The sequence below is a fragment of the Pholcus phalangioides genome, unplaced genomic scaffold, assembly GCF_987345545.1.
Source record: "Pholcus phalangioides strain wild (caught in Gottingen) unplaced genomic scaffold, Ppha-v1.0 ptg000013l_1, whole genome shotgun sequence".
NCBI lineage: Eukaryota > Metazoa > Arthropoda > Arachnida > Araneae > Pholcidae > Pholcus > Pholcus phalangioides.
In genome coordinates, this window is record NW_028301606.1 from 39,490,578 (window position 1) to 39,504,490 (window position 13,913).

Genomic DNA, 13,913 nt, shown 5'->3' on the forward strand with positions numbered 1-13,913 from the left:
TTGATCTTGTTCACACTGTCATTTTTCGATGCCAGAATCGCTCTCTCACAAAGCCACTCATGGTTTCGGTGATTTTGTTTAATGTTTGGGAAGACTTTGTCTGCAAGTTCTTGAACTGAGTTTAACAACTGGCAAAATCCATTTGTGAACGTAATGAGTCCAGTGCTTAGGTCTCTACGGGAATTCTTCCATTGCCAAGTTTGATCAACTGACGTGAAAATGATAGCAGTGCTGAGTCATTTTTCAGTTGAACTCGCATGTTAGTGGATAATGATAATTTTTTAACTTCGTGCCAGAGTGTTGATGATTTGAGGCAAGCATCGAGGTTCATCAGCTGGCGTTAAACATTTTTATTCGCAATTTTGTCGTCGTAGTTTTCCTCTGTTGTTAGCAACGTCATACGTCCAGCTTATGCAACGAATATTATTCAAACGCCTTTTAAGAATTTTTTAATTTGAAACTGTACCTGTACGATGGGCAGTTGATGAGATAAAGGTCGCATTAGCACTTACAGGATACCCTGTATATAGGCTAGCAGAAATACCCGGCTCTCTTCCCGGGTTTTCTTCAATTACTGGGAGGATTGGAAAAAGTGACAAACCGTTATAAAGGAATAAACTGTTATAATATCATAGTGGGCAATATGGAAATTTTTTGTGTGTGTGCTGACATCGACGCAGAGCACTTATTTATTTTAGCACATTTTTAATAACTCTATTAGTGTAAAATATATTTTACGAGCGAACTTTGTATTTAATCTTAGCTAGAAAGAAGGTAATGATATTAAAAAAAATTGTCTATATATGTATTTGTTAACTACGTTGTGCTAGTTAAAATAGAAATAGAGAATAGAGGGAATATTTAAAATTATTATTTTCAGATATATTTAAATTTGATAGTTTGGATTTAACTATTTGAACTGTAGATCAGGCGCCGAAAGCAGGCGACAGTAACCGATATACTAGTACAGCAAACAAATAATTGAGTAATAGGAAAGTAAATAAGAATGGTTGTTTATGGATGGTAGACATGTTTCTTGAGGGTATAAAGTACGTGGCGTCATGTTGAGGGAAGAAGCTCTTTGTCCAAGCGGTGGGAACATAGTCCCAATTAAAAGAAATACAATCACAGACCGATGTAAGTAGATGGGGCAATCGCCATTCATTAAAGGCCCCTACACACGCTCAGTTATACCTGCGCAGTTATGCCTGTACAGGCCAACTGTGCTAGAACTCCTTAATACACAGGCTGGCGCATGCGGCATTCTGGTCCTTTTTGTAGCACTGCTTACTATCATCGCGTTGTAGGGTCCTTTCAACGCTCCTATATATTAGTTAAATTTATTGTGTTTTTAGGTGTTTTTATCGATTTTTTTCGTGAAATAACTTCAGAAATGCCTTGTTGTTCGGCTCCAAAGTGTTCCAATTCCGACAAAAAAGGTTTTATAGAATGTTTAGATTTCCGGCGGAAAAAGAACGACGCGAGAAGTGGATCGTGAACTCCAGGAGAGACGATTTCATACCAGGAAACGGAGCTCGCCTGTGTGAAGTGAGTTAAATTTAATTATTCTGTGTGAATTTTATTTTTTCAAAATCGTATTTGTGATAATGATTTTAAATGAGAACTATATGAAAAAATAAATCGTTTGGGGGTAGCAGACGATATTTGGCGCCATTGCTCACGTGTTGTGTTTAGATATAAAAGTTACGGTGATTTTCAATCATTTTCCCGGTTTTTTGTTCCGTTTGATTTAAGAGAAAAGATGCATAGGTACATAATTTTGACCAAGAGAACTAAATTAAATTCAAATTATTTATGAATTTATCGTGGAATGCTCACTTTCTCGGCTCTTAGTTTGGCGATTTATCGCTACTACGACGAATTACTGTTATAGTGAATTTTAACTTATTTTGGTATGTTTTGAGGCAAAATTTCATGTGATATTTCTGTGGAAAATAGAAATGTTTTAATTTTGGCATTTTCAACTAAGAGAACAAGGTGATTTCAAATCAGTTGGAAATCGGTTCTTCAATCATCCTTGCTTGCTGTAGTAAGCTCTGCTGGTTTGGCGACTTATCGCTTGCAGATTGGGAGTAATTAGCTAAAATTGTATCTTCACTGAAAATCAAATTTAATGGGGTTAAAAATTAATGTGATAGACGTCGTATTTCAATTGATTTCATTTTCTGTCCCCCATAATTCTTTTAACAGACTACAAAATTGTGATTGGTATCATTAGTTTGTGTTACTGGACTGGTGAGCACTCCCTCTTTCCTGCAAGGCACATGCAGTGACTACTTTGCAAATTAATTACAAAGAATTAATTTAATCTTACTATTTTAAAATTAATTGCATGTTCAGCTTAAATCATTATCTTGCTTGGAAAAAGGTTTTTAAATTTTTTCACTCGCACTACATGCATGAGTTTTGAAACAAATACCTCATGGATTAAATTTTGCCCATGCAAAAACTGGTTTTTTCTTCTTTCTCAAGAATAATACATTCCAATTTCTTTGGGGTTTCAAGAAAGTATGATGGAAAGTAATTTTTTCAAATTCGGAATTTAAAATTTCTATTTTTTTTAAATTTTAGACATTTTTATAATTTTTCTTAAATTTAAACATTTTTAAAATTTTCAATGAATCTCAAAAATTCTATCTATATCCCTATAATAGCTTAGTAAGTGTGAAAAATTGCATAACAATGTCAAATCAATCGCCAGTAATCACTTTGAGAAAAACGCATTTGTGAAGTATTGTGAATTGTTGTAATGTGAAGCAGAAATGTTGAAATTTTTTTCTCAGACCCAACACCATACAGACACATGAAAATAACTTCAATGTTCAATAACGTACTGTTTTTTTATATTGCTATCTTAATTTTATTTATCCCTTTAATGCTTTGAAAAGCCTGCCGCTTCAAACACTGGATGCTCAGCAAATTAAAAAAAGCCGTAGATTAAAAAACTGATGAGGTAAAAATTGAATTGAATTTATTTTGCAGTCTGTTATCTATTTAATATGTTCTGAGAGTAATATTTGAGGCAAATTAGCAATTACCATGAGAAAGATAAAAAAATATAAATTGACATTATAACTGTCAAAACGCATTATAAATGTTAATATTTTTTTACATTGACATGAACACATTTTCTGGTAAGTGTGATACAAAAGATGCGTAACAATTACTTTTTTAAATGAGTATTAAACTCAACAATGTGTGCATAATTTTCAGTAGAAGAAGTTTCGTCAACTGTCACCACCATATCTCATTGCATAGATATGCAATTGCGAAACACGTTATAATGATAGCAAGAAAAACCTTTTTGAAAATCAGTTTTTTTTTTCATTCACTACCTATATACTTATTTCTGATGTCCGTTATCACAATACACAAATTCACAACAAATCACACAAAACACTGCCGTCAATATAAATTTTGTGCTGCCTCCATTGTTTTAAGTGGTATTATTATAATTATTTATTCATCTGTGAAATTTTCCCCATTTCATGAAAATGGTTTTAAGTTCATTGACCAGATTGTAAGCACACTGATACTATATACTAAAGATAAAGATATGAACTGTTGCATCCTATCTTTCTAGTATGTGGAATACATCTCCATTGATATTTTTCCTTTATCACACAACCTTGGTTATGTTCCAAAAACTCTGTTCATACCATTTAGATGTACTGCTAATTTGATTAATTAAAGGATAATTTTGTTGAACAAGAAACAAATAACCATGCATGAAAAAAATTATGGAAGTAATAATAAACTGGTAATATGTAAAACAAAAGTACACAATAGATTCAATGATATACGAAATATAAAATGTAAACAAACAAAAAAAAATGTAAGTCAGGGTTTGACAAATCAAGAGGGAAAAAAAATTAATGCCAGTCAAACTTCTTAGGAGCCTGGCATTTCATCGCCATGGCGCCCTGGTGGGATTTGTCAAGTCCTGCTACAAGTAACTGTTTTTTCCTTTAACTAAATGAAGAAAAAGACTCATGAGCAAGTATTGTGAATGGCAGGGATTAGTAGGGAGTGTTTTTATAGGGATTACAGATTTCAGTCAGATCGTCCATCTCAGGCTCTTTTTCACAAATTCATAGAAAAGCTCTATATTACACAGCTCACTCAATACACATCTAGGCAATTTCGTAAGCGGAAGGTTCAAATCTACACTGTTTTGTTAGTGAATGAGCACCAGAAATTTGCCACTGGACTTATCCTTTTGATGAGATCTCTTCTAGCCCAGCTTCGTGGCAGAGTACGGAAGACTGCGTGAGGTCCAAATCTATGCAACGTTTGTTAGTGATAAAGTAAAGGTGCTTGCATCCTTTTAGATTAGGTTTCTTCTTAGATCCTGTTAGGATATCAATAGGCTATTTACTATGTTTACTGCAAATTCAGATGCGTTATTTTAGAGCAGATGCAGACATCCCCATAATTGTAATTGAAGAAAATACTTTAAGGATAGGTATTAAGAATTCCATGAGTGTCCAGTATTTAGAGATTAATTATGATGGTTAATGAAGATTTTAATTCCTATTCTGAGAAATTGGGGCAGAATTTTTCATCTTTGAAAAACAGATGTGTATCCCTTAATAGGAATTTTGACTGTTTTGGACGTTAATATTTGTACCATATTAATCACTTAAAAATATGTATGTTATGCTGTTTTATCATTCTTATGTGTGATGCAATATGCACTTACCTGACATTACTTTGAATTAAGGTATAAAAAAAAGCTGTGTGGTAATTTTTCGTTATTGTCCCTTTTTAAATTAGGTACATTTTGAAGAAAACCAGTATGAGTTGAAAAGGCAAGATGGCTGCAAGAAGTTAAAGCAAACTGCTGTGCCGACCTTGTTCCAGGTTCCTAATCCACCAAAACTTCTTACTCCTCAACGGAAGAAGAATATAGGCCTTCCAAAAGTTCTGAGTGATGATTATGTATGTGATATTCTCAAATAACCTTATTTTCTCAATTGTCATTATAAAGCCAGAAAATACTGAAAGCCAGAAAATCGTCTTTGTTTATTTGTTTACTTTTTAGATGAGGAGAGAAAGCTTGGTTCGGAGGATACTAGCTACAGACAAATATATTTATTAAAAGGAATCAATGTGTGTATTTTATTGGTGATTATTAGAGCCCGGATTATATGCAATGCATATGTGCATATGCATTTGCATATTTTGGCCTTTTTTAGCATTAATGCATATAAATGCATAAAATCAAAGAATTTCCAGTATAAGTGCATATTTTTGAAGGTTTACTTAAGCTCACTCAATTTTTTTTTTATAATTTTCCAAATAAATATTGTTCATAATATTTTCATAACATCGATTTTTTTTTTTTTTTTCCCCGGCATGTGAAAAACATTTAGTGAATTAATACATATTTATAAAGTATTTTACGACTACTAACTGTTTTATTGTAAGGCTATTTCTAGAGATGTGTCAAAATGTTAATTTTGTTTTTAGAAATAGTGTCGAAATTCTTTTATTACTGCTATTTTCGTTATTGAGCAGCTACAACAAACTGAAAACTAAAAACATGCCTGAATAAAAAATATGTAGAAGTTATTTGCATATGCTGTATACATATATATGAGGGGATATTTTTTGGTAAAAATGAAATACATATGCACTACTAGAAAACATGTATTTTAAAAACACATTCGTTTTTTTTTTTGCATGGTGTATTTTTTAATGCATATTTTCTCTTTTTTAATGCATATTTTCTCTTTTTTTTATACATATTTCGGAATTTTTGACTTTTTCAAGATTTCTAATGCATATTCTGAGGGTGTTTAATGCATATTTTGGAATTTTCAGTGCACATTTTATATTTTAAGTGCATATTTTTGCATTTTCAAGTGCATATTTTTGCATTTTTAAGTGCATATTTTTACATTTTTAAGTGCATATTTGCATATTTTTAGAGCATATTTTGCCACTTTTTTAGTGCATATAATCCGGGCTCTAGTGATTATCTATCCTAATGTGATGTTTTTATACATTTATTAGGATTTTAAGATTAGCTTATTATTGGCCCATGGCTGCAACTGGGGGGGGGGGGGGCATGTGGGTCTGGTGCCCCAGGCGCTGGACCAGAAGGGGTGCAGAATTCACCCTTTAACTGTTTCTACATGCAAGGGGGGTACCAAAATTCTGGCTTGCCCGGGGAACAAAGTATTTTGTTGCGCCCCTGTATTCACCTATTACTAGGGTCAAAGATAACGAAATATGGGTATTTACCATGTACGCGTAGACTATTTTTTTTGCCATAATTGTAATTTTCAATTTTCAGTAGAGTTTTTATCTTGGCTCTCTTAAAGTATTGCTTTTGAATATATATATATATATATATATATATATATTCAATTATTTTTTTTATAGATTAATTGCTGTTGGGTCACGCAGTTTCAAGAAAAACTATATTTCTGTTATTTAAGCATATTTTTTTTGTAATTCCCAAAGTTTACTGGTACTCTAAAGCAGCGTAATAATTGATTACATGGTGTAGAAAAATATGTGAAATTGTGAATGATATTTGTAAAATCTTGCTTTCATCAGTTATGTACATTATGTTTCAATATTTTTTTAATAAATAAATTTATTCACTCATTGAGCTCGTCAATTTACATTATTGAGCCTGTGTGTGCTATTCAGAATTTGGAATACACTGAAGAAAATTCTGATAAAATAAATGCTCCTAAAATATTTAAGAATTTTTTTACTAAATTTCCAATATCTAGAGGCAGTAGTTTATCAAATCCTTAACTTCACACAATCATTTAATATCCAGAAGAAATTTTCTTAATGTAATCAAAATTGACTATATGTATTTTTGTATGCCACTTTTATCCTGAAATTAAGGATCGGGGTAAGGGATATATAGGAATATTTTCACTGAAAAAAAGTGAAGAATTTTTTTTTTTGCTATATACTTTTGTGTTTAAGATTAATTACTTGATCGTCATCACACGAACTGTTACGAATTCAACCTGTTGTTTACCAATAATTTCGTGATTAATCATAATTTCGTGAAACGTGGTTTATTTCCCATATTAAATCCGTTCCTGGAAATTCCTCGTTTCTCCCACAAATTGAATTTTCCATACGCTTTTGCCAAGCATTTTTAGCGCGCGGGGAATTCTGTTAGGTTGCTATGCCAGATTTACCGACGCGATTTTTTTTCCCTCTGTTTGGCGGTCATTTCCGAAGCGACGATTTCGTGCAGCAACCCTTCGGCGAGGACCAGAATGCCTGATGGTTCCGCTCGTATATGAAGGCGTCTTAAACTGTGCAGGCATAACTGAGCGTGTGTAGGGGCCGTCAGTTGACCTGCACAGGCGACCTGAAGGGAATGGTTTTTCGATTCGGTATAACTGTGCAGTTATGCCTGCGCAGGTATAACTGAGCGTTTGTATGGGCCATCAGGTATAACTGCGCAGTTTTTTTTCTCCGCTTTCTTATATTCGCCCTTCTCTCTCTTTCTTCCCTCTTCTTTTTTCACTGATAATGTAATAGAACAATAATAACTGAATAACTTGTTTTGGAGAGGGATTCCATTTAATTAGAAGAAATTTTTCTAATGGCGTAATTTTCACGATATTTTCTTGCAATTTCATATCGAATAAAAAAAATCGAAATAAAATTTTAGAAATATTTCGACCATTGTTAAAATTCGCAATTTTGTTTCTGAAATCACTCTTTTCAATAAATTTGCCCGAAATTATGCACCGAAACACACAAACTCTATATTCAAATAATGTGCTATAACTATTAATTGTTTATTGATTATTTAGAGAAGAGGTTTTTAACCAGGGTTCTTGGAGATTTTAGGGGCCCAGTGACATCAAATTATTTCAGTATTCTTTCACATGTACTTCCTTTAGAAATCAAGCAGGTGTTTATACGAGTCAGTTAATGTTTGCAATTGTTTGCAATTTCAAACGCAGGACTCTCACTCCTTTCTCGACCGAAAACCAGCAAGCATCAACAGGACAAAAATCACTGCAATTTATTATTTTCTTTTACATGTAATTCTCGAAGAATCTCATTGAATTTGTTTTTTGGACACATCTCGTCAGATTGCAACGAATTTCAACTTTCAGCTCAAACATTGAAAGAAAAAAATTCAGATGAAATTACGCTAGTTAAACGTAAGAAAACAATCGAAAAATTCTTTGAGAGAGATATACGATTAATAATATAATTATATCATTGAGTAATACTATTAATACACATACTATGCTTCATAATAAGTCAATTTTTTAATTGAGTTGAATTAATCGTAAGAGGTCGCGTGAAATGTCGCGTGTGACGTCCATTCTCGACGAGACGAAGGGGTCGTTATATCGGGCGTCGATTGTAATACCAAAATTTCTCTTTTATTGCCTATACGTATTGTCATAATCACTGTAGATATGGATAGCATTCTTGATATGCATGAGTAGGCAGTAGTGCCTTTTACTGAAGTCATGAAAATCGGTCATTATGAGAGGTTTTAGTAACATCAAAATGCATTATTGTACTTATATGGTGTAGATTCAACAAACATCTTCCGTTACAGCAGTCTTCCTCAAAGTGTGCGTCGCGGCTCTTGAGCGTCACCCCCCCTGCCCCTTCCCACCCACATCCTGCCGCAGGGCACAGAGGCTATTCTCTTTGCCGAGCCGCCACTATAGTGAATTTTTTAACGTGGGAAAAAAGAATGATTGGAATCATCTCGGGCTCTGAAACCAGAATCCTGATCCCAATCCCATCTTTGTGGGGGGTTGGGGGGAAATGGCTCGAATAATGACAATATTCATTAGTAAAAACAGCCCCCGGGGATGCAGGACCCCAGATGGTGTGGAGATCTGTGACAGTAGGCTTTTTACCGATCAATTTACAGTTACAATACATCTGGAATGTACAGCGCACATTCAAAGGGAGAATAAAACACTTTAGCTCTGATGAAACAAGTACGAATTTCTGTATGCAATATTAGTTTGTTTTTTTTTTGCCCAAGGCCCATATTTACAAAGGCTTCCTTGGTAAAATGGTCTGAGTTTTCGAAAACTGATGTTTTCCTCTCGCCCCCCCCATCACCCCCTTGTGTCCATTCATAGCCTGAATAGTCCTACTTTGGGAAACCGATTTCAACACTCCACCAGAGTTTAGTTCGGAGTTCAGTTTTGTTTTCACGACTCGAGGTTTATAATGACGAGCGATCTTCGAAACGGGCAGCGCGAATGTTTGGAAGAATTCATTGAAATGTATAGGAATAAGAAATGCTTGTGGCAGGTGAAAACTAAAGATTGCCATAACAAAATTAAGAAAGATGATAGTTATGAGAGATTGGTGTGGAAAATGAGAGAAATAGATCCTCTAGCGAACAGAGACAGTGTTGTTAAAAAAATAAACAGTTTGCGAAGCAATTTCCGAAAGGAATTGAAAAAGAAGAAGCTTTGAGTAGGTATCTTGATCCATTCTGAGAAAATTATGCCAATCTTTTGGTGCAAATCTCAATTCCTGTAATAATTTAACGTGCGAATATTGTTGCCTTTTTTTTAAACCAATCTTTGTACCACGTTACCCGTTTTTTTCTTTTTTTTTGAGTTAATAACTTTCAGTGCCATAACCAATCCAACTACACCCAAAGCACACATCATCTGTGGAAATCATACTAGAAAATTCCGAACTTTATAGACTATGAAAAAATCCGAACTGATCAAAAGACCGCGAAGACAGAGATCGAAGAATGAAAATATCACCACAGATTGCCTAGAACCGGTTCCAGAAGCTTCGCCTGCACAGGTATAACTGAATGGTGTGGATGCATCGAACCGTTCAGTTATGCCTGCGCAGTTATGCCTGTACAGGTATAACCACAGAGTACTAATACTATAGAGTGCGCGCGAGGGGTTACAATGTGAAGCAAAGATCCGGAATCACGTGACTCCAGTCGAAAGGCTGGTCAGGGAATCTCGCTGGCAATGCTTTCCTTATGGCTACTCGTATGACGATCTACACGCGCTGTCTTATTTTTGATTAGAATGGCCAACACTTGCGCAGCTTTCGGATGTTCTGAGCGGTTTAGGAAAGGGGGACCAGTATCCTTTCACAAGGGAATACTTTTTTGCTTATTCCCCTTCTTATAAATTAAAAATTTGAATATTAAATTGACGATGCAATGGATTTCTGACGTAATCTCAGTTTTTAACGACTCCATTTTGGATTTAATTCAATTAAAGTTCCAAGTTTTGGTAAAATTCAAATGTCATGAATCATTATTAAATGTTTTAATAGAATTTTTGGCAATAAATGATTGAAATTGTGAGTTTTATGAAGTTTTAACTGAAATATACGTCTCCGCAAGATTTGGCGAGATTTGGCGAGCTAGTGAGTTCATTCGAGTTTTGCTCAACTTGGAAGAAAATATGCTTTTCAGAAGGAGAAATTTATGAAAAATATTCTATTTAAATAGAATGTGAGGAAAACTTCCCCCCCCCCCTCTAGACAATTGCAGTTTTGCATAAAAGTGCATAACAACCTCTAAAAATAATAGTATTTTTACCCCTCTTCACACCTGAGATAAAACTATTACAGAAAAGAAATTTTTTTATTCATTAATTTATGTTTGTTGTATGTGAAATTGCCGCTTCAAACAAGAAAATTAATCATTCAATTGATTTTTTGAGTCAATATCTGTGCTAAGACCTGAAGTCATATATTGTGTACCTCAGATGTTATCTTGAAAAAGAATCATTCTAAAAACGATTTAATACCTTAAATTAAGATTAACATATGCATACTTTTGGAGCGAAGAGATTACATATGTCATATATATATATATGTGACGTGTAAATATTATATTATATATATGAAATATTATATCCTAAAATATTATATATATATACACACACTTTAAATTATTACATATATACTCTACATGGAGTTTTAATTCTTATAATTTAGAGAAATTGATGATGAGATTCTGTAATTTTCTTGAGTAAAATCTATTTTAATCCTGAAATATTATGTAAGTGTTTACAGTTTTGTGTGATGAGGTTATAAAAGGTTTTTCAGGAATGTTAGAAATGAAACTTTTTCTTATTGTTTGAATATTATTTCATGACTGAATATGGTATGAGTGTGAATGTGTTACATTACATAACATAATATGATGCATTATAATTAATTATACATTAATTATGAGTATATAGAGTAATTGTAATGTTCTGGAAAGATATATTTTTGTTTTAATAACCCCTCGTATAAATAAATTTTCGAAATTAAAAGCGACAAAGTGAATGAAGAGAATATTTAAAAATATAAATGAATTAGGCTTTACAACATATACGTTGTTCCGTTTTCCAATATTTGTTTATTTTATATAATTTATTTTTTCGAATCTGATACTCCCTAAATATTTCACATAAAAATGAGTGAAATTCATTGAAAAAATGAAGGAAAGTTTTCATCAACTTGATCGAATTGAGTCAAATTTCGTTACAGCAACATCCTAGCTTCTGCGAAAACGCGCCAAATGTAATAGCGCAGAACCTGTTCTTTCCCCGACAATACTGCTCATCTTTTCTTCACGTTCGACAAGTTTTATGAATAGCGTGCGCGGTCTATTTATATCTTAAGTCTATGGGTATAACTGTGCAGGCATAACTGAACGTGTGTAGGGGCCGTCAGTTGACCTGCACAGGCGACCTGAAGGGAATGGTTTTTCGATTCGGTATAACTGTGCAGTTATGCCTGCGCAGGTATAACTGAGCGTTTGTATGGGCCATCAGGTATAACTGCGCAGTTTTTTTTCTCCGCTTTCTTATATTCGCCCTTCTCTCTCTTTTTTCCCTCTTCTTTTTTCACTGATAATGTAATAGAACAATAATAACTGAATAACTTGTTTTGGAGAGGGATTCCATTTAATTAGAAGAAATTTTTCTAATGGCGTAATTTTCACGATATTTTCTTGCAATTTCATATCGAATAAAAAAATCGAAATAAAATTTTAGAAATATTTCGACCATTGTTAAAATTCGCAATTTTTTTTCTGAAATCACTCTTTTCAATAAATTTGCCCGAAATTATGCACCGAAACACACAAACTCTATATTCAAATAATGTGCTATAACTATTAATTGTTCATTCATTATTTAGAGAAGAGGTTTTTAACCAGGGTTCTTGGAGATTTTAGGGGCCCCGTGACATCAGATTATTTTAGTATTCTTTCATATGTACTTCCTTTAGAAATCAAGCAGGTGTTTATACGAGTCAGTTAATGTTTGCAATTGTTTGCAATTTCAAACGCAGGACTCTCACTCCTTTCTCGACCGAAAACCAGCAAGCATCAACAGGACAAAAATCACTGCAATTTATTATTTTCTTTTACATGTAATTCTTAATGAATCTCATTGAATTTGTTTTTTGAACACATCTCGTCAGAGTGCAACGAATTTCAACTTTCAGCTCAAACATTGAAAGAAAAAAATTCAGATGAAATTACGCTAGTTAAACGTAAGAAAACAATCGAAAAATTCTTTGAGAGAGATATACGATTGATAATATAATTATATCATTGAGTAATACTATTAATATACATACTATGCTTCATAATAAGTCAATTTTTTAATTGAGTTGAATTAATCGCAAGAGGTCGCGTGTGACGTCCATTCTCGACGAGACGAAGGGGTCGTTATATCGGGCGTCGATTGTAATACCAAAATTTCTCTTTTATTGCCTATACGTATTGTCATAATCACTGTAGATATGGATAGCATTCTTGATATACATGAGTAGGCAGTAGTGCCTTTTACTGAAGTCATGAAAATCGGTCATTATGAGAGGTTTTAGTAACATCAAAATGCATTATTGTACTTATATGGTGTAGATTCAACAAACATCTTCCGTTACAGCAGTCTTCCTCAAAGTGTGCGTCGCGGCTCTTGAGTGTCACCCCCCCCCCTGCCCCTTCCCACCCACATCCTGCCGCAGGGCACAGAGGCCATTCTCTTTGCCGAGCCGCCACTATAGTGAATTTTTTAACGTGGGAAAAAAGAATGATTGGAATCATCTCGGGCTCTGAAACCAGAATCCTGATTCCAATCCCATCTTTGTGGGGGTTGGGGGGAAATGGCTCGAATAATGACAATATTCATTAGTAAAAACAGCCCCCGGGGATGCATCACCCCAGATGGTGTGGAGATCTGTGACAGTAGGCTTTTTACCGATCAATTTACAGTTACAATACATCTGGAATGTACAGCGCACATTCAAAGGGAGAATAAAACACTTTAGCTCTGATGAAACAAGTACGAATTTCTGTGTGCAATATTAGTTTTTGTTTTTTTTTGCCCAAGGCCCATATTTACAAAGGCTTCCTTGGTAAAATGGTCCGAGTTTTCGAAAACTGATGTTTTCCTCTCGCCCCCCCCATCACCCCCTTGTGTCCATTCATAGCCTGAATAGTCCTACTTTGGGAAACCGATTTCAACACTCCACCAGAGTTTAGTTCGGAGTTCAGTTTTGTTTTCACGACTCGAGGTTTATAATGACGAGCGATCTTCGAAACGGGCAGCGCGAATGTTTGGAAGAATTCATTGAAATGTATAGGAATAAGAAATGCTTGTGGCAGGTGAAAACTAAAGATTGCCATAACAAAATTAAGAAAGATGATAGTTATGAGAGATTGGTGTGGAAAATGAGAGAAATAGATCCTCTAGCGAACAGAGACAGTGTTGTTAAAAAAATAAACAGTTTGCGAAGCAATTTCCGAAAGGAATTGAAAAAGAAGAAGCTTTGAGTAGGTATCTTGATCCATTCTGAGAAAATTATGCCAATCTTTTGGTGCAAATCTCAATTCCTGTAATAATTTAACGTGCGAATATTGTTGCCTTTTT

General features: G+C 34.0%; 2 protein-coding genes across 3 annotated transcripts in view; one reads left to right on the top strand and one right to left on the bottom strand.

Moving 5' to 3' along the window:
* LOC149079104 (kelch repeat-containing protein kel-10-like) overlaps positions 1-13,913 on the bottom strand; it is an 80,564-nt gene that overhangs the window by 50,259 nt on the left and 16,392 nt on the right. The window lies entirely within an intron of this gene.
* On the top strand, positions 1,318-5,153 carry LOC149079105 (THAP domain-containing protein 5-like). The gene is made up of 2 exons (XM_089240536.1): positions 1,318-1,548; positions 4,798-5,153. The coding sequence occupies exons 1-2, from the start codon at positions 1,450-1,452 to the stop codon at positions 4,981-4,983; spliced, it is 285 nt and encodes a 94-aa protein (XP_089096662.1). The 5' UTR covers positions 1,318-1,449; the 3' UTR covers positions 4,984-5,153.

Coding starts and splice junctions, on each gene's coding strand:
- LOC149079105 (XM_089240536.1), top strand. CDS start 1,450: ATGTTTAGATTTCCGGCGGAAAAAGAACGACGCGAGAAGTGGATCGTG. Junction 1,549..4,797: donor ACGGAGCTCGCCTGTGTGAA/GTGAGTTAAATT, acceptor TTTTTAAATTAG/GTACATTTTGAAGAAAACCA.